Here is a 19265-nt window from a genome sequence, read left to right as displayed (position 1 = left end):
TCCAGTCACACCATTCTTTCCTCATATGGGTGCATTTCGGGTGATCATTCAGCATGAAGAAGGGTCCCAACCTGAACCGTCACCCAATCATTCACTCCAGAGATGCTGCCTGTCTTGCTGAGTTACTCCAGCTTTGTGTGTCTATCTTCGGTTTAAACCAGCATCTGCAGTTCCTTTCAACACCATTCAGTTAATAGTCTGCCTCCCTGTTCTTGGCACCAAAGTGGATAACCTCACATTTATCCACATTATACTGCATCTGCCATGCATGTGTGCACTCACCCAACCTATCCAAGTCACCCTGCAGCCTCATAACATCTTCCTCGCAGCTCACTCTGCCACCCAGTTTTGTGTCATCCACAAACTTGGAGATTTTACATTTAGTAATAAGATTAAACAAGAACTTACCAGTTTGAAGTTTGATCTTTATTTTATGAGGAGTTACGATGAGGAATTATGTGAAGAGCCAGCCAGCCCGCATGCGCGTCAATCTTCAAAGCAATGGTGTGACATCACAGATAACAGCTGTTGAACTGAATACAGGAAGATTCAAGAATTAGAAATACCAGCTGACCTTTATGAGAGAGGGTTGGGAGCAGAGGGCATGTAATCCTTCATCGTAACTCCTCATTAAATTAAGATCAAACTTCAAACTGGTAAGTTCTCGTTTAATCTTACTATTTTACAAAGCTCTGTGATTTCATGCCGTGGAAACGAGTCTATGCGTCACACACTGCATCAGTTGACCAAGGATGAGTGAACATTAATAATGCATTGAGACATGACATCGATTTAGACATGCTGATGCTTTTTAATGATCAAATAATAACAATAGTAACCCCTCTCATCCGGGACGAAACTATAAAACAGGACCTAAAATAGATTTGGCTAATAGAGTTGGTAAATACCCCCGGTCTGGCAATGGATTTGTTATAAAATGTTTGGAAAGATCATTCGTTTGACCATCCTGCAGCCGCTAGGATGTGGTCAAGCGGAACGTCCATAACCCTGCTGCTGATGTTGTTGCAGCCCTGGTGGTGTGAGATTTGAAAATGTCAGTATTCACTCCTGCACAAGCCAGAACCCGTTTTAACCACCTGGAGATAGACTGTACTGATACCTTCTTATAAGGTTTTAAGCAATTAACAACATTGCTAGTTCTGAGCCCTTCAGGCTCTTAGTGATCTTAACATACTGTAGTAGATGTGTGACCACACCCAACTGAATGTCCATGGGGTATGCCCAAAAATTCTAGTTTGAGACCTAATACCCCGGTCTGTTCTGCTTGATTAAGTCATAAACATAAAACGTTATTTTGCCTGCAGATGTAACCATCCTGTCCAGTCGCAGCTGATGCAATGACTGGACCCATTGCGCTGAGCCAGCGCCATGAGTATAACCACTTGTAAGTGAGTTTGACCAAGGACAGGGATATAGCTGGAGCCTACCGGCGAAGCAGCATCAGCACAATGTTAACATTCCCTATCTCTGTGTACCTGCGCCTGGGAGGTTTTGAGTTAATGATATTAGAGGGTGAGACCCGACAGAGTGGGACCCGCTCCCTGCAGAAAATATGATGAGAAGGCATGTTTGGCACATTTAATGGTAATATAACTTAATTTTGTCAAAGATCCATTTGAAAATGGACTCCAAGACGTCAGTTATCCATGCCATATTATATGTAATATTAGCATTTAAACAAAATCTTCCCATCTTTTGACGAGGAAATGTACTGCTTATCTGGCGTTATCCCTGCAATCTACAGTGAGCACGTGCATGGTTCGTTCTGACAACCCGAACCGCTGGAACAATCTTTTCAGAGTCTGCAAGTCAATTAATTGATTTTATCATGCATTTGATGGTTACCCGAGTCACGGGCTGAACCAGCAATTTTTGTGTTTAGAAATAACCATATAAGGTTGTATTATCACTCCCAACATCAGCAGGAACCATGGCTGCATAGGCCTGTCAGGCACTACAAAAATACCTGAAGCGGGATTTAGCTGAATTTTTTGCAAGACTCATCTGATGAGGCAAAATGGAGGAAGACATAAAAAGAATATTCCTCCCCAGTGTAGCGAGAATGCATCTATCGCCACTGCCATGCCACATATTTTTTGCAACTGGTGATTGAGCCTGGATGCAAACATTTCGATCTTTAGTGTTCCATTGAGACACAATGTCATTAAATACTTTGTGATCCAACATCCATTCTGTGTTGTCATTCATTTTACGTGATGATACTCCAGTGCCAAATGAGGTTAGGTAAACTATCACTGAGTACTTTGACATGATTGCACCCATGTGATTAACATATGCCACCACCAAAGTGTATCAACTTAAGCATGCTGATTATGCATATTCGCACAAAATCGTTAACCCATAGAATGCACCTAGTGTCTATAGGTAGTTGATACCATATAACTGAAGAATTGGTAAGTCATGCAAATCAAATCTGCCTCCGTAACGAGAGATGGTATTAGTAATTTGCCATCGTTGAGCAATAGCATCAGTTTGTAATATAACTGAAGATTTACTGACGAAAAGTTAGTGGAGCATTGCTGAATACTGTTCGTCTACCATAGTGACTTTGATGGTTTCAGCTGGTAATATCATAGGTCTGTTAACAAATGACCTACATGGCACTTGAAAGCTTACTCCTTTGCATGCTGTAAGTTCTGATAATGCAAAGGCCCAAATACCACAGCTGAAAAGCCACTATATTGCCAATTGCCTTGATGAATAGAAGGCTGCTTGATAACAACAAGGTTGTTACAGACCTCTATTAATTCAAATCTCTTGCTTCAGGGCGGAGTCACAGACAAATTAATGGAGTTAAACGTAAATCCCAATAATCAATAATTTTAGTTGATATCAACTTAAATTTAACTGGATGGATGAGAAACACAATTTCTCAAATATAGTTTTGTGGCTGATACAGCTAATTTAGCAAAATACAGTGTTTAGAATATCATCCAGATATTGAGCTCTCAGCAGCCGAAGCAGGTGCTGCGCAGGCCCCCGAGGGGGCAGCACTGGTTTTTAGTAATTTGGTAAATAACCTCGGAGCTGAAGTTAGCCCATTTTGCAACGTTACAACTGTTATCATTGCCCCATCCAGCTAAATTTAAAATATCTCCGGTGATCCCTGTGAATGGAAACTGATCCTATGGAAATCAGTTGTTAGACTGTAACAAAGTTTCCTATTCTGAAATGTCTATACTGCACATGCGAGTTGAACCGACATCCTCCATTTTGACAATGAACAGGCCATGCCTACCACAATTGCGAGCCTGCCTTGAAAGGCCACTCCGGCCATAATTCCAAGAACTCTGGCCAATTTCCGCGTCTGTCTCGCTTATATACTGTGCAGTATGAACTAATCTCATGTTATCATTTTAGTTGATAAACAGATCATTTGCACAAAAAACAAGTGTGAATGTTACCAACTTGTAAATGGTCCACATACCCCATATATCGGAAAGGACCAGACCGACCTACCTTCATGGTTATCGGTGGTCTTATGGTAAGCCCAAAGGCCCCTGATGCGGGTTCTATTTCCGTCCTTGATTTGGATAGTAGGACCGCTGGGGTGCATGGATCCCATATTTTTCCTGAGGACTGGTTTGGGCCTTGGCCTGCAAGACCTGTGCCCAGCTTCAGTGAACAGCTTACTGCCGATGGAGGCATGGGGTGTGTTCTCGCCGACACAATGAAGCTTTGCTCGGCGTTGATACCTTGAATAGTCCGACAGCTTTTGTTTCCTCATCCATGTCTTACTTGTTTGGACAGGTTTTCCCTGAAGAGAAGATTCGGCGGCTGGACATTGCTGGCCTTACATGAGCCTGCCAATTTGGAATTTAAGGCAGGTCTGATAGCGTTCTTCTGAAAGCAGTTCATTTTGAAGTGTGCATTGCACATCACACCAGGCGAGTAATCTTTAAAATTTGTTGGAATTTCATTTCCTGGGTTTTAATGCTGACTCCAATATCACCTCAGATAATTTCTCAGACCTCAGATAATGCTGTTCACTGCCGGTACTTTCAGGAAAAATTCACAGGTGCATGGCATCTCACAGCCGGCACCTGTTCTTGTAATGATGTGACGTGAGGTAGCTGCTGCTTTGCGAGGGGAACTCTGGCCCCTCCAGGTTTTCTGCCAATGGCGGGAAGCCAACTCTTCCAGCAGGAGTTCCTTCGATTGCGAGGATATCACAACCCTTGATGCCATGACAGAAATTACTGGACCCTCACGCATGTACTCCAGTATGTTCCCTGGACATACTTCCAAGTTTGGAGTCAGTTACCCACTGACCCCTCGCACTCCCCTTCACAGAGAGGGAGATATGTAAGCAGCCTTGAAACAGGTGCTGCCGCAGGCCCCCGAGGAGTCCTGTGCTGATATGGCCCCTCCATGGACTATATCAGGATGGAGCATCACCTCAGTGGGATGAATGCCCTGCGGATGCTATCCATGCTCCATCTGGGTAAAAACGTCAAAGGACGTACTCATGTCGGAGGGGAACCCACCTGGCCTGACTCGTCCCAGTCCAGGCCTCTCAGACTCCGTTTGGCAGTACCCCTGTCCGGGCTGCCGGAGTCTGAAGTCGCCGCCGGCTACCTGCACTTCCACAGTTTGTAGCCGTGGTTTCCCACCGGTCCCCGTAGCCAGGTTTCCCCGAGCCGGGTTCCCAGCGGTTTTTGCACGGTCCCGGTAGCCGGGTTTCCCCGAGCCGGGTTTCCCCGCGGTCTTGTATCTTCAACATCTCCTACAGGACTCTGCAAAAGAGCTTCCTGCAAGGAAAAAACAACCTGAAAATATGTTCGGAACTTACCTGCAGAGTTTAACTTACCTCTGGAGGAGCAACGCGCCTGCCAGCCAGTCGTTGCGCCATGCGTTAGATGATATGACGTGCATGCGGGCTGGCGGGCTCTTCACGTAGTCACTCACATGACTCCGAAGTAAAATTCCCTTGTCTAAATCACTAATATATATTGTAAACAACTGGGGTCACAGCACTGAACCTTGCAGCACCCCACTAGTCATTGTCTGCCATTCTGAAAAGGACCCATTAATTTCTACTCTTTGCTTCCTGCCTGCCAACCAGTTCCCTATTCATGTCAACACACTACTCCCATGTGCTCTAATTTTGCACACTAATCTCTTGTGTTGGACCGTGTCCAAGGCTTTTTGAAAGTCTTGAAACAACACCCCCACTTGCTCTCCCTTATTCATTCTACTTAGTTAAGCATGATTTCCCCTTCATAAATCCACACTGGCTTTGACTGTCACTGCTTTTCAACTGGGCTGCTATTACATTTTTAATAATTGATGCAAGCATCTTCCCCACTGCCGATATAAGTTCTAACTGGTCTATAATTTCCTGTTTTCTCTCTCCCTCCCTTCTTAAAAATTGGCTGCCTTCCAGTCCTCAGGCACGTGAAAAGCAACGTGATTGAGGTTTGCAAAATTATGCCGGCATAGGTAGGGCAGATAGTGAGAAACCTTTCCTTACTTTGGGGAGAAAAAACAAAACAGATGACTTGGTTTAAGGTGAGGTGTATGAGTGTAGAAGGGGATCTGATGGAATAAAATGACCTAGATGGTGTTTGTAATCGAGAACACTTTCTGAGAAGATGATGGATGCAGGTACTCTGACACCATTTTAAAAGCACCAAGCCAACGACATGAATTACCAAAGTACAGCAGGCTACAGACCTAGCGTTGGCTGTGGGATTAGTGTAGATGATTTCTTGATGGTCAACATGGAATGGTGGTCCAAGTGGCCAAATTCCCTGCCCTGTCTGAATCCATAACTCTCTATTTCCATGAAATACATATGTGGAATGAGGATTTTTACAAAAAAAAATTAACCTATTTGAATTATTCTTTCAAGGAATAGTGATATATGATTTCAAGATCCTTTGATTTTCTTGCTTTCGTTCCTTTCATGTTTTTCCTAATCTCCCTTTCAGCATTTTTTCCTTTCCTGTTTAAACACTATCCTGCTGAGTAAAGGAGAGAGCATTAATGAAGAGACCCTCTGTAAACAAACCGTTAAGTGCACAGGAACGGTTTGCCTTAATTAACACTTTAGAGTTATAGAGTCATTTAACGGAAACAGGCCCTTTGCACCAACATGTCCATGCCAACCAAAATGCCGTATCTAGGCCTGTATTACCTGCCCAGGTTTAGCCCACACCCATCAGTCCCTTTCTTATGCATCTACCTGTATAAATGCATTTTAAATGCTGTTATAGTACCTGCCTCAAGAACATCATCTGGCAGCTCTTTCCATACACCCAGCACTATCTGTTTTGACAAGTTGCCTCTTAAGTTCTTATTAAATCTTGCAACTCACACCGTAAAAACTATGTCCTTTGGTTCTTGATTCCCCTCCCATGGAAAAAAAAAATGTGCAATCACACTATCTGTCCGCTCATGATTTTATACACTCTTTAGATTACCTGTGGCATCCAACATTCCAAGGAACACAGCCCTACTTGATTATGGAATGAGTTGATCAGATGCCCCTCTGTTGCCACAACCTAATACATTTCCTGCAAGAGTATTTGAATAGTTTCATTTTTTATTTTCTTTGTCTTTGGTTCTCTTGCTCACGGTGGTGATGCAGTGATCTCCACTAATCATCGCCAGACTTCTGCGGGTTTCACCGTTGCTTTCAGCCTGAGTGTCACTTTCACCTTATTTCAATCAACTGTGGGGAGTGAGATTTGTCAGTGTATGTAGTTGGTCAATAAGTATTCTCCTGCATAGATAAGGAAGGAAGTTTAAACCACCAACAAAATTCAATGTCAAGACCCTCTTGAAAGCTAGGTTTCCCAACACAAATATTGCAATATCTTGCTGAACCTAAAAATATTTTACACACATTGGCTGGTTATGGAAAATGTGAAATGCTACAATGGCGGAAGACGGTATATAACCTTCAGAATACTAGGTTAAGACCCTTCTATAGCCTCCACCTCCACACCACGTCACGGCAGTACATCGGCAGAGTTGCCAGGGACCTAGGTTTGATTGTAACTACGATGCTGTATGCATGTAGTTTGTACGTTCCCCCTGTGACGTGTTGGTTTTCTCCGAGTCCACCGGTTTCTTCCCACACTCCAAAGACCTACAGGTTTGTAGATTAATTGGCTTTGGTATAAATAGTAAAATGTCCCTATGTGCAGGATTGTGCTAATGTGCGGGGTGGCACAGTTTTCCGAAAGGCCTGTTTCTGCGCTGAATCTCTAAACTAAACAAAATAACTAAAGTAAACCACACTTTACTTTACTCTCAACTCCTGAAAAGAAAGAATATCAGAAAATGTAGAATAGTTTAGCAGAGAAAGAGGTCCTACTGCCCAGTAGGTCCATCCACCCATTTATACTAATCCAACATTAATTGAAATGTTTTTGCCTTGTATCCCCCCCCCCCTCCAAGTTATATCATTCATCTATATACTAATGGGCAATTTATAATGACCTTCCCATATGACTTTTGCTTGTGGGAAAAAAACTGGAGCACCCAGAGAAAACCCACACCATCATAATAGAAATGTGCACATTCCACACAAAAAGGTCAGGTTTGATTCCATGTTACCCATAGGACAGCAGCTCTACCAACTGCACTGCGGTTCCACCTGCATTACAGTGGGCTGTTAGGGGAAATATGTACTTCTTCCAAATAATAGCATTTAATGAGAGATCCCAGAATTTCTTAAGAAATAGCTATCAAGTTATTAAACACAATAACCTCAAATAAGCTCTGAACTACAATATTATTATTATTATTATTATTATTATTATTATTATTATTATTATTATTATTATTATTATTGCACTACTATGGTTTGTTTTTTGAGTATGTGTGTATGTGTATGTGTGTGTGTACTTGTCAGTATGTGTATATATACACACAACTTTTTTTTCTCTCTCGTTTATCATACTGTTTACAGTGTACTATGTTTACACATTCTGTTGTGCTGAGGCAAGTAAGAATTTCATTGTTCAAACTGGGACATATGACAATAAAACATTCTTGAATCTTGACTCTTGACCATGTGGGAACAGGAGAAAGGTACGCAGACAAAGAAGCCTGCTGTAATATTCAATAGAATCGTGGCTGATTTCTTTCTCAAATCCATCCCCATTCCTTTTACAATAGCTCTTTGTTCCTTTACCGAGCAGAATAATCTCACATTATCCACATTATACTGCATCTGCCATGCATCTACCCACTCACCCAACCAATCCAAGTCATCCTGCAGGCTTATATTGTCCTTCTCGCAGCTCACACTGCCGTCCAGCTTTGTTTCATCCACAAAATTGGAGATGCCACATTTAATTCCCTCATCTAAATCGTTAATATATATTGTAAATAACTGGGGTGCCAGCACCGAGCCTCGTGGCACCCCAAGAGTCCCTGCCGGCCATTCTGAAAAGGACCCGTTAATTCCTACTCTTCGCTTCCTGTCTGCCAACCAATTTTCTATCCATGTCAATACCCTACCCCAATGCTATGTGCTCTAATTTTGCACACTAATCTCTTGTGTAGGACCTTGTCAAAGGCATCTTGAAATTCCAGATACACCACAACCACTGGCTCTCCCTTACCCATTCTACTTGTTCCATCTTGAAAAATTCCCCAAGATTAGTCAAGCATGATTTCCCCTTCATAACTCCATGCTGACTTTGACCAATCCTGTCACTACTTTCCAAATGCGCTGCTTTTAATCTTTAACAACCAACTCAAGCATCTTCCGCACTACCAATGTAAGGTTAACTGGTTTTCTCGCTTAAAATGTGGAATTACATTGGCTACCCTCCAGTCCACCGGAATTGATACAGAGTCGAGAGAACATGATCACCAATACATCAGACCCTGGGGTATTCCATCTGCCTTCAGTCCCAACAGTATACCTAAAACTAATTCCTGTCTAATATGAATTCCCTTCAATTCCTCCCTCCCACCCACCAGATCCTCGGTCCCTTGGTATTTCAGGTAGATTGTTTGTGTCTTCCTTATTGAAGACAGAACCAAAGTATTTGTTTAACTGTTCTGTCCTTTGTTTCCCATTATAAATGCACGTATCTCTGATTGTGAGGGACCTATATTTGTCTTCAATAGTCTTTTCCTTTTTACATACCACACGGTACTGGAGTACTGCAGTGGGTCAGGCAGCATCCCTGCAGAACATGGATGGGGACATACATAGGTACAGCTGCTCAATGATCAGAAGGAGTTACTTACAAAATAAATGTGAAATTAAAACAGAAACTGCTGGAAATGCTTAAAACATCAATCATCATCATAAAGAGAAATGTGGTTTATGTTTTCCAGAATTGGTTTCAAAACCATTGTTCTTTAACTTCCTGTTCATTTCAAAGTACCATTACAAGTAATTTTAATTTATAACTCATTAAAGCATTACATATGTATTTATATTATGGGTATTATAATCAGGATATAAAGCATGAAATGAAGAAACTATTCAGCATGGAAACAGATCAGTAATCTTGTGCCTTTGGAAGTGGTTTGTAGTGTAATATAGACTCTTTGAAGAAGGGATCTGACTCAAAATGTCACCAATACATGTCTTTCACAAATGCTGCTTGACCCCGTTGAGGTTGTCATGGATTTTCTTCCCCCTAGCCTCATCTCCTCTTCTGTGCTAGTTCCACAAATTAGATAGAGTCATACAGTGTGGAAAAAGGCCCATCGGCCCAACTTGCCCACACTGTTCTACACTAATTCCACTTCCCCTATTTATCCATGTAAATATTAATTAAACATTGCAATTGTTCCTGCCTCAAATATGTCCTACAGCAGATAGACACAAAATGCTGGAGTAACTCAGCGGGACAAGGCAACATCTCTGGAAAGAAGGACTGATCTTCAGTCTGAAGAAGGGTCTCGACCCGAAACGTCACCCATTCCTTCTCTCCAGATATGCTGCTTGTCCCGCTGAGTTGCTCCTGCATTTTGTGCCTTCCTTCGATTTAAACCAGCATCTGCATTTCTTTCCTGCACATATCTCCTACGGCAGCATGTTTCATATACTCACAATCCTTCATATAAAAAGTTACGCCTCAGGTTCCTATTAGATGTTTCCCTCCTCACTTTAAACCTGTGTCTACCGGTTCTCGATTCCCCTACTCTTTGCAAGACACTCTGTGCATTTACCTGATTTATTTCTCTCACATAGAAACATAGAAAATAGGTGTAGGAGGAGGCCATTCGGCCCTTAGAACCAGCCCCGCCATTCATTGTGATCATGGCTGATTGTCCCCAATCAATAACCCGTGCTTGCCTTCTCCCCATATCCCTTGACTGCACTAGCCCCTAGAGCTCTATCTAACTCTCTCTTAAATCCATCCAGTGATTTGGCCTCCACTGCCCTCTGTGGCAGGGATTTCCACAAATTCACAACTCTCTGGGTGATTTTTTTTTCCTCACCTCAGTCTTAAATGGCCTCCCCTTTATTCTAAGACTGTGGCCCCTGGTTCTGAACTTGCCCAACATTGGGAACATTTTTCCTGCATCTAGCTTGTCCAGTCCTTTTACAATTTTATATGTTTCTATAAGATAACCCCTCATCCTTCTAAACTCCAGTGAATGCAAGCCTAGTTTTTTCAATCTTTCCTCATATGACATTCCCGCCATCTAGGGATCAATCGTGAACCTATGCTGCACTGCCTCAATCCTAAAGCATATCCTTCCTCAAATTAGGAGACCAAAACCGTACACAATACTCCAGATGTGGTCTTACCAGAGCCCTAAACAACTGCAGAAGAACCTCTTTACTCCTATACTGAAATCCTCTTGATATGAAGGCCAACATTCCATTATCTTTAGTGCACCTCTAAAAGATCATTCCTTGTCCTCCTGCACTCCAAGTCATAGAGTCAACCACTCTATATAGCTCTGGACCTTGTGTCCTGGTAACATCTTCATGAATTATCCTTGCATCCTTTCCAGCTTGCCATCTTGCCTATAACATTCAGCCAAAAACTGTATACAATATTCTAAATCTTGTAAGTTACAGGTGTTCAATTACATATCCAAGTACCTTTTAAAAGTGATGAGTGTTTCTGCATCTTCTGCTCTTGCAGACATTGACTCACTGACCCTCATCACACTCCTCAAATCCCCTCTATTTATTCCACCTTTATTTTAAAAACACACGCCTGGTTATCGATGTCTCTGTTGTAAGAAAGTAGGTTATTCCTATCAATTGCATCATGATACCTCAGAATTTTATGAACAGCTGTCAAATTTCTTCTCGTCTTCATTATCTTCGTTATTTCAAGGAAAATCACTCATGGAATTATCCAAACTTATTTAGACCGAATAATCTGCACTCATGCAGTCATAGTGTCATACAGCACAGAAACAAACTCTTTGGCCCAAATCATCCATGCCGATAAGCTCCATCTAAGATAGACCCATCATTGATTACACCCAAGATAAACACAAAGTGATTGAGGAATTCAGCAAGTCAGGCAGCATCTCTAGAGAAAAAGGGTGTATGACATTTCGTGTCAAGACCCGTCGCCAGACTGGGTTCAGATTTCACCCATGCTACCTCGAGTACATCTTCCTGTTGTGTAGCAATCGGAAAGACAGGAGAAAATATCCTGACCGTTGCATTGCTGCCTGGTATGGTAATTCATTTGCACTTGAATGCAAGAGGCTTGAGAGAGTGGTAGACTCAGCCCAGTCCATTTCAGGCATAGAATTCCTCTCAATTGAAAGCCTCAAAAAGGTGGAATCTATCATGAAAAATCTTCATCATCTGGGCCATTCCTTCTTCGCACATCACCAGGCCCAGGATCAGCCTTTTTCCCGGAAAAACATTAGGTTCTTGACCCAACCTGCACAAACTAAACCCTCCCACGACAACAGAACTCTCCCACCCATCTGTTGCATTACCAAGGACTCACTCGCCTGTATTTTTGCACTGATTTCTTGCTTTTTTGGCAGTTTTTTCTCTTTTACAAATTTTTAGGGTAATTTGTGTATGCTTAATGTATAAACTGTTTTTGTGCGTTTGTCTGTGTCTCTGTGCCCGTGCTGCTTATGCAAACGCGATTTTTCATCGTACCTGTGCAATGACAATGAAATTCCACGGCTTAATATGTGGTGTAATTCATGAAACATGCAATTCCATGCCTTTTTACATGTGGAATCAAAAATCAACTGCTGCGGAAGGACCATGAACTTGGTCAAAGACGCCATCTGATCCACCGAATCTCGCTGGATTCCATATTTTGTGAGGTTTTTTTCCAGCAATGCTGCGAGCTGGCACGCACAGGTGGAGGACTATGCCCAGTGTGTTGTGCTGGACCTGGATGAAATGTTTCTATGGGAATGGCCACAGTGTCACACCCAAAGGGCTCTGATGTGTGTTACCCCGATCTGCAATGTGTAGAATGATTCGGCTCAGTCACACCGCACCCAGTAACCTGTTGGCTGCAAGGAGATAATGGAAGTAAGATACATCTTAGGATACGATACGATAGAACTGTATTTATCCCAGAAGAAAAATTGTTCTGCCAACAGTCATAAAAACACAAAATACATGAAACATGAAATTATAGTGACGAGTGGAAAGCCTTGGTCGATGTGCAAAGATTGAGGGGGGGGGGGGGGGGGGGGGGGGCGGTATCAATCAATCTACCCCACGACATATGGGGGAGGAGTGGTAACGTTCAGGGGGAAAGGAATATATGACGTTTTGGGCAGAGACCTTTCAGACTGAGAGTCATGGGAGATGGAAACTGGAGGTACAAAGAACATGGCTTTGTTTCCCCCTTGCAGTAGTGAGGGGTGAATGGAACCTGAACGACTAAAAAATCCCCGTCTAATCATTAGATAGTACCATGATTTCCAACACTGAAATCATTCTACAATTACAGAAAATTAACACTCATAAAATGGAATTTTACTAATTGACTTTGTGAATCCCAGTATCTAAGAACATCCCACCTGAGATACTGAGAAGCAACCGACCTCTATGTTGGTCAGAGGCAATGTGCTCTTTGAATGGATCAGAAAGTGAAAGGTTTCAGCTGTAGTTAGCTCGCAACAAAATTAAAGATTCCCTCAAAGTTTGCGGTGAGAAGCAAAAGGGATTTGTTTTTGAAACGTCAAAGGAATATCCTGCTGTACACCTTAAAATGGGCCCATCGCCTAGAGCAGAGGATATCACTTCAGTCCAAGAGCAAGGCAGGTCATCTCGGACAAATATTGCATTCCGACCTGAATCCCGGACTCGCCACTGCTCAGATTCCAGCTGCCGACTGTCCCAAGTTTGAGTGAACATGTCCTTCGCGAACGCATGGAGACTCTGCGTTTTACCAGTGTTGTTGGCGGGGGTCCTGGCGCAGGGCTGCCGGGGTCCGCATGTGCAGGTGGATATTAATCAGGATGCTCAGATTGTGCTGAATGAAATGGTAAGTGTAAATAGAGAATCCCATTGTTGCATTAAAGTGAGTCAAGTGTTAAACCCCGTGTGATGTTGTTAGAAACAGACCCTGGTGGAACTCTCAGTGGGTCAGGCGGCCTCTGAGGCGCGACGAGCAACGTTTCAGCTCGACGACCTCTACACAGCTGAGAAGGTTTGCAATGAAGCGAGACTCCAGCTGCAGAGAAAGGGGAAATGATCAGAGAGTAGGGGGCGGTCACTTTAATACTGGAGTAACTCAGCGGGACAAGCAACATATCTGGAGTGAAAGAATGGGTGACATTTCGGGAGCAGACCTTTCGTCAGGCTAAGAGTTAGGGGCGAAGGAAACTGATATGGAAGTGCAGATGCTGACCAAGTAAGTTTAGAATGGTTCATTGTTGGCTGAGGGAAAGGTGACAGCGAGGCATACAATCAGTAAAATTAATTAGGAGGACAGTAAAACTAGACGGAGAACCAGGGCGGGACAGGATTGTCGCAGTGTAAGCGCGAGCCGTGTGGTGGAGGCGTAGACAGAAGGAACACTATTAAAGTCTGGCGCACAGGAACAGATAAAGTAAATGATCAATGTAGAGAGTGGGCGTGCGAGCCTCGCTGAAGGAGTGGGTAGATGGAGTAGACAACAGTCAGCTCCACCTCCCACTTGCCGACTGAACTGAAGGTTCAGCAGAGCGGTCACCCAAACTGCGTCTCGTTTGTCTACTGTAGCAGAGAACACGCGGCGTGTGGGATACGCGGTTCATAACCCGCATGTAGAGCTGTACGGCTTCACGTCGGATGAGAGGAGGGGAAGGAAGGGGGCAAAAGGACGGGTACGTTCAAATAGTCCGTTGTAACCCAAATGGTTGCTCGATAACAACAATGTTGTGAGATAATGTTGGTGTGAATATGAATTGTGTGCTGGAGCCGGACTTGACCGCTTCCCCTGTTGTAGGGACCCCCCCTGACCCGGCGGTGCCTAGCTGAAAAGACATCATTGGAAGTCAGGACATTGAACTTGTCCGAACTCACGGCGAGGGGACAGGTGAGTGTACATTTATAAGCGTCATTTAATGTATCCGCGAATGTTCCCAGGATCAAGAATGTACGGGTCGCATGTAAATTTACTCAGGGACGCAGTTGTTTAAGTGTAATCACATTATTTTGCCCATTTTTAATAAATACCCACAACTACTGGGTTTCCAACGAACGCAGCAATGCTGGGAAGAGCGATTTCATATCCTTGGATTGAAAGAGACACTGGTAAAGCAAAACATGACACAAAATGCTGGAGTGTCTCAGTGGGTCAGGCAGTATCTCCGGAGAAAAGGAATATGTGACGTTTCGGGTCGAGACCCGTCTTCCGACGGGTCAGTTTATATCTGAAGAATGGTATCGACCCGAAACGTCACCTATTCCTATTCTCCAGAGATACTTCCCGACCCAGCATCTGCAGTTCCTTCCTACACAAAGTAAACCGTGAGTTATATAGGAAATGACTGCAAATGCTGGTTTTAATCGAAGGTAGATCACAAATACTGGAGTAACTCAGCGAGACAGTCAGCATCCCTAGAGAGAAGGAATGGGGGACGTTTCGGGTCGAGACCCTTCTTCAAACTGATCTCACCGAGGTGTTCACACCGGAAAGGTGCCAACAGAAATGTTTATACAAGGTTTTCAAGACAACTTTTGCTAATATGCGTAATCTATTGATTATTCTCTAACTTCAAATAAACCTTGCTTTCCCTCTCCCTCCATCCCTCTCCTTTGCTAGATCTCCGACCACTTTGACTGTCACCAGATTAGATTTTATCGCTGTTTATTTCGTTGTCACCTTCTACTAGCTAACAATGATCTATTCTACATTTACCTTTGATGATCTCATTTTCACTCCTTACCCTTCCTTATCTTCGTACCTCCCTCTCCCCGGATTCTCAGTCTGAAGAAGGGTCTCGATCCGAAACTTCGCCCATTCCTTCTATCCGGAGATGCTGCCTGGCCCACTGAGTTACTCCAACTTCTATCTTGGGTGTAAACCAGCACCTGCAGTTCCTACGTACACATCTGTATTCAGTTTCTTCCACATTGTATCAGACTATGACTCTATGGCTCTATGACATCTATTGATCACTATTCGATTTGGAAATGAGTGTGATATTGTCCCCTCCCGGCCGTTCTCACGGGTCCATGGCCGGGCTGATGTCGCTGTGTGTTGTTTGCAGGCCCCGAACACGCTCCGTGTTGTCGACCAAGTGTTGCGTCAATTCAGCAAGATCTACAGTATGAACCTGGACTCGGTCACATGGCCCCGGAACAAGGTGGAGCATCTCAGGCTTCTCCTGGATGGGCAGATCAGAGAGCTGGAAAACTGTGTGAGGAACACAGGCTCCGAGACCCGTCCACGGAGAAGCGCCGCGGTTCACAACTACTTCAGGAAACTCGGCAAGTTTCTTAAACGGAAGGTGAGACGGTTGAATCTTATCATCTAACGACCCGCGGGCAATTATTTCACTCAATCTAAATCTATTCATTCTCTGATGCGTGATTCTGAACGTTTCTCTTTTGCAGAGATTCAGCGCTTGCGCCTGGGAAGTAACGCGCGCCGAGACCAGGGCGTGTTTACAACAATTGCCTCTAGTAATGACAAGAATCAACGAGGCGAACTGAAGATGTGACCAATATACATTTAACCAGATTTATGTTATTTATTTACATAGCTGAAAAGATAACCTATTTTTATAATATTAACATGCATACATATACTGTAACTATTTATTTTGTTTTGACGAAGTTTCCTGGAAGTTACCAATATACATTTAACCAGATTCATGTTATTTATTCAGAGCTTCGTTGAAAATTACACCTATTTTATGATATTAACATGCAAAAATATACTGTCAGTATTTATTTTATTTTGAGGATGTTTGCTGGAGTGCTTACTATGAAGTGAATTTACACTCCAATATCATTTATAGACTATTTATTTTAAACTGCTGTTTTTAATTGAAGTGAAGTAATAAAGATTTTATACTTGGACCACTTTTGAAACTTATTTTTGTATAAAAGTCGTTGTGCCTCTTGTCCGTCTGTGAATGTTGAAATTAGTAGATTCTTGGTCGTCCAAAGTAACGCGACCCAAGGCATTCAATCGGAAATACTCATAAAAGAACCCCACTGAACACCACTTGCGGTCCAGTCCTTATTTTATTTTATACTTTACTTTAGACTTTAGAGATACAGCGCGGAAATAAGCCCCTCAGCGCAACGAGTTCGCGCTAACCACCCCGCACTGCCCAACACACCTGAGTTACTTGCTCCCTTGTCATGTCGTATCTGATGATACTGCTGTGAGCAACCTGGATGTTCTTATGAATTAAATATACAATATAAAGCCCTGTTTTAATGTTGATACATTTTGTAAATATGAATACATTTAGATTTAAGAGATACAGTGCGGAAACACTGCCTTTGGCACATTGAGTCCGCGCCGACCAGCGATCCCCGCACACGAACACTATCCACAAAACTGGGGACAATTTTCAATTGTTATAGAAACCTGTACGTCTTTGAAGTGTTGGAGACCAGGAGAAACCCCGCGCGTTCACTGGGAGAACACACAAACTCCGTACAGACCGCACTCTTAGTCAGGATTGAACCCGAGTCTCTAGCGATGTAAGGCAGCGGCTCTGCCGCTGAGCCACGTTGCCGGAGCACAGAAGCCCGGGCTCGTGTGGCCGGCATGGAGCATGGGATGTGTTGGTAAAGCTGGCAAAGTTCACAGAGAGACCCGGTGCGATCTTAACCTCGGGTGCTGTGTATGTGGTGTTTGCGCGTTCATCCTGTAACCGCGTGGGTTTCTTCCGGGTTCTCCCATTTCCCCCCACAACCCAACAACGTACGTGTTTGGAGTTTAATTGGATTAAAACAGTTGTAAAACTTTATGTCGCCGGTGGCGGTCTTCGCTGTGTAATTTTGCGTACTAATCTCCAATGTTGGACCTTATCCAATGCTTTCTGAAAGTCCAGGTACACTACATCCACTATTTCTCCCTTGTTGATTTTCCTAGTTACATCTTCAAAACTTTCCAGAAGATTAGTCAAGCATGATTTCCCCTTCGTAAATCCATGTTGACTCGAACTGATCCTATTACTGCCATCCAAATGTGCGGCTATTGCATCTTTTATAATTGACTCCAGCATCTTCCCCACCACCGATGTCAGGCTACCCTCCAATCCACATGAACTGATCCTAAGTCTATAGAACATTGGAGAATTATTACCAATGCACCCACGATTTCTAGAGCCACTTCTTTAAATACCCTGGGATGCAGACTATCAGGCCCTAGGAATTTATCAGTCTTCAGACCCATCAGTCTGCCCAACATCATTTCCTGTCTAATGTGGATTTCCTTTAGTTCCACCGTCAACCCATATCCTCTGACCACTTCATATAACAGGAAGATTGTTTGTGTTTTCCTTAGTGCAGACGGATCCAAAGTGCCTGGTCATTTTGTTTCCAACCGCAATAGTTTGAGGGAATCTTTAATTTCATTCTAAGCTTTAACTTTCTGCCTAATTTAAAGTGCGAATTGTCTCGAACCAAGAGATACGAAGAACTGCAGATGCTGGATTTTTTTAACAAAGCAGTCAGGCAGAATCTTGGGAAGGAATGGGCGACGTTCATGGGCTCGGCCCTTCTGCAGACTGATTGGGAAAGAGAGAAAACTTGCATCATATATACAACATGCTTCTGAACCTCGGAGTATTTCGGAGAAAACTTTTTCGCCCCAATTCCAATGAATTTGAAGAAGGGTCCCGGCCCGAACCGTCGCCCCTTGCTAGGCGTTGCCGAAGCCGCAAAGATGCATCAGGTTTTTTTTTTACATTCAGTGGAGGTCAGTCGGTTCGCTGCATCTCAGGCGGGATGTTCTTTGGATCTCGGGATTCACAAACTCAATTAGAAAAAAAACACACCGTGGATTCGTAATAAATGGGAATTATTTTAACACGGGAAAGCATGATGTATCTTGAATATCAGAATGGGATTTATTCGTGGTTTCTGACACCGTTTATCCTTCAGTCCACTGCAAGGCATCAACAGTATCCTTCATCCCCTTGCAGCCCGGAAACCTCGCAGGGTGCCACGTGACTACTGGTTCCAAACTTCAGCGCATCACAGGCTGCAATCACATCGGAGGGTCACACACACACACACACGCACGAGCACGCACGCACACACACGCACACACACGCGCACACACACGCCCGCGTGCACACACACACAGCCGTACACACACACGCATACACGCGCACACACACACACAACCAACGCGCGCGCGCACACACACGCTCACACAGACACACACACATACACACACACGCACGTACACACACACACACACACACACACACACACACACACACACACACACACACACACACAATGCTGGAGTAATTCAGATGGACAGGTAGACACAACATGCTGGATCAGGCGGCGGGTCAGGCAGCATCTCTGGAGAGAAGGAATGGGTGACGTTTCGGGTCGAGGCGCTTCTTCAGTCTATATATATATATTTCATATCTAATCTTGTCAAATACATACACCCGCAAATATGTCCTTGCAAATGCGATGTGCGACGTGTAACTTACTAATGTGCTCTGCACCCTTCAAAATTGCTCCGTGTCAGGGCAAGTGGCCCTGGGGGAATGTTGTAAGGGAAATGTTCCGAATAATGTTACAAAGGGAAATTGCCTCATAGCAATTGTACTAGCTATGATGAATGATAAATTAAAACAGAATAAATTAGCAAATG

At 43.5% G+C, this 19265-nt stretch overlaps 1 protein-coding gene across 1 annotated transcript; it reads left to right on the top strand.

Moving 5' to 3' along the window:
• The first annotated feature begins 13331 nt into the window (after positions 1-13331).
• LOC129710040 (interferon alpha-F-like) lies at positions 13332-16162 on the top strand. The gene is made up of 5 exons (XM_055656724.1): positions 13332-13463; positions 13536-13628; positions 14409-14498; positions 15676-15915; positions 16022-16162. The coding sequence occupies exons 1-5, from the start codon at positions 13332-13334 to the stop codon at positions 16118-16120; spliced, it is 654 nt and encodes a 217-aa protein (XP_055512699.1). The 3' UTR covers positions 16121-16162.
• Positions 16163-19265: the final 3103 nt, after the last annotated feature.

This window comes from Leucoraja erinacea, chromosome 27 (genome assembly GCF_028641065.1).
Source record: "Leucoraja erinacea ecotype New England chromosome 27, Leri_hhj_1, whole genome shotgun sequence".
Taxonomy (NCBI): domain Eukaryota; kingdom Metazoa; phylum Chordata; class Chondrichthyes; order Rajiformes; family Rajidae; genus Leucoraja; species Leucoraja erinaceus.
This window is presented reverse-complemented; position numbering and strand designations above follow the sequence as displayed.